Source organism: Acanthisitta chloris, unplaced genomic scaffold (assembly GCF_000695815.1).
Source record: "Acanthisitta chloris isolate BGI_N310 unplaced genomic scaffold, ASM69581v1 scaffold17370, whole genome shotgun sequence".
Taxonomy (NCBI): domain Eukaryota; kingdom Metazoa; phylum Chordata; class Aves; order Passeriformes; family Acanthisittidae; genus Acanthisitta; species Acanthisitta chloris.
In genome coordinates, this window is record NW_008653487.1 from 5671 (window position 1) to 7895 (window position 2225).

Here is a 2225-nt window from a genome sequence, read left to right on the forward strand (position 1 = left end):
GTCCCCTGCAGCTGTGCATCGCTGGCACTCTGGGCTCTTTGGTGCCCTCGTTTGGGGATTAGGGAGCAGTGAATCCTGGGCAGAGGAGAGACCTGGGCTGACCAGAGTGGGCTTTAAGGTAGCCTGGAAAAAAACACCCTGGAGTGGTAAAGGCTGCACTGGGGTGAGCTGGGTGTGCTCTCCCTCCTCTCCTGCCTCCTCTCTTGTCGGACTTCTCACACTCCCCTGGAGCAGGGCCAGCAGCACGGAGTGTTTCCTGTCACCCATCGATTATCTGCTGGCTGGTCCCATCACTTGCCTTGCTCTGCCAAAACCCGGGATAAATACTGGCATTATGAATAGGCTTGGAGAGGGGGAAGGGGCCCATACAGTGCCCCCAGCCTGCCTGTCTCTGGCAGCCTGTGAGCACAGTGGGGCTCCCAGTGGTGCCATGGGATGCTCAGCAGGATGTGGGTGCTGAACAGATGCTTCCTTTGTCCCTCACATCCTGCGTGTACCTGAGGTGCTGCAAGCCTTTGGATCTGGCCTATTTATTTACAGGAAAGCTGGCTCTGTATTTCCCAAGGGATTAGCTGCTGCTGCCTCGCCATGCAAGGATCTGTTCTTCCTCACCTGATTTCACTGCTGAATGGGTGATTTGGAATTCATTAAGGAAAAGCAGGTGCCTAGTCCACTGCAGGGAGAGCTGCCTGCCTGGGGTGGCCCAGGGCCGGATGTCAGAGCCCTTGTTCCATCTGTGCCCCGAGCAATGCCACCACTACAAGCATCCTGGCACAGGCACATACCCTGTGCCACACACAGGCACTGGTATCCCTGTGGCATACCTCTTGTCCTGGCAGGGATGAAGAGGGCAGGGGGAAGCTTGTCCCATGTCTGCAGCCTGGTGGGAAAGGAGCTTCAGACCATAGGCAGCCACCTGCTCTGCTTCTGTTCTGCCTTACAAATTAAGAATACCCTCACCCTGTGCCCACAGCACCCTGTGGGACCTCAGGCATGCAGCATCCTGGCATTCCCAGGCTATGGGAGGCAGGCAGGAAGCACAGCCCAAATGTGCAGGCGTTGCTGTCCACATCTCTCCCTGTACTGGTGGCTCTGGGACAACGCTGATGCCCTGGTGCCAGGGCTCACCCCATGTTTTGCAGGTTCCTTGTCTCACCAGGGCAGTTTTCCTGCCTTCACCTCCTCTCTCTGTTGCCTTCACCCGCAGTTCCCTGTGCCCAGGACTCGTGGCACCGCGGCCATGTCCCTGCCGGGGAGCAGACGCGCATCCACCGGATCACGAAGGTGAATATGCTTCAACCTCTGGCCCTGGGACCAGACACCAGCACCTGCAGCCGGGAGGGGACGATGCCCACGATCCACACACCTCCACCACCAGCTGCCACTTTGCAGCACGAACCCCCAGCAACAGCTTTCGGGGGTTGCATGGCACTGCCAGCTGCACAGCACTTCCCTGTCCGTGCATGCGGCCCCCTGAGCGCTGCACCCCCTGTCCCTCTGTCCGTCTGTGCCACAGCTGGGAACAACCCCTCTGTCCACCTGGGCGAAGGCAGGCGGTGGTGGAGAGCACTGGGGTTGGGGCAGTGAAACTGAGAGGTGTGTCAACCTTTGGAAAGTCTCTCCTTGAGCTGAGTGATGAAGAGAGAAAAAGGATGAAAAAAACCAAATTTATTCCCCTCCAAATGTCTCTATGATCTGGACTGCTGTTATGGAGGTACAGGCTCAGCATGGGCAGGGAGAAGAGGCAGAACTGCCCACGTGTAGGTGATGCTTTGGCAGATGTGGCTAAAGCTCTGCCAGGACCACGCTCCCAGGGGACTCTCAAGGGGCTTCCGAGGGGCTCCCAAAGGGCTCCTCATCCTCAGGGTGCAAGGATGCCATGTCAGCATCCAGGGCTGCCACACCAGGGAGGGGGGAGCGGGTGGGCATCCTCCCAGCCCTGCCTTTGTGCCCGTCACCATGTCCGTGCCATTTTGATCCCTGCTGTTTGTTTTGTCCTTTTGTCTTGTGTGTTCTCGGTGTGGTGGTTGGCAGTCGCGGGTTTTATGGACGGAGTGGCTTTGCCTCCTTCTTTAAGTCTTCAGCGCCCTCAGCCACTCGGCCTGAGACACAGCCTCTTCTCCCTGCCTCCAGGCGCCCCTCGCCCCCCGGGAGGGACACCTACGGCACCTCCTCGCTGAGCAGCAGCAGCAATTCTGGCTCCTGCAAGGGCAGCGACAGCAGCC

General features: G+C 58.8%; 1 protein-coding gene across 1 annotated transcript in view; it reads left to right on the forward strand.

The window, feature by feature from the left end:
• Positions 1 to 1207: 1207 nt before the first annotated feature.
• The window catches only part of SNPH (syntaphilin), a gene marked incomplete at both ends in the record, with an annotated part of 4079 nt that continues 3061 nt past the window's right edge, over positions 1208 to 2225 (forward strand). Inside the window, 2 exons of the mRNA XM_009081298.1 lie at positions 1208 to 1284; positions 2134 to 2223. Coding sequence (XP_009079546.1) covers positions 1208 to 1284; positions 2134 to 2223 — 167 coding nt within the window. The remainder of the gene's footprint in view (positions 1285 to 2133; positions 2224 to 2225) is intronic.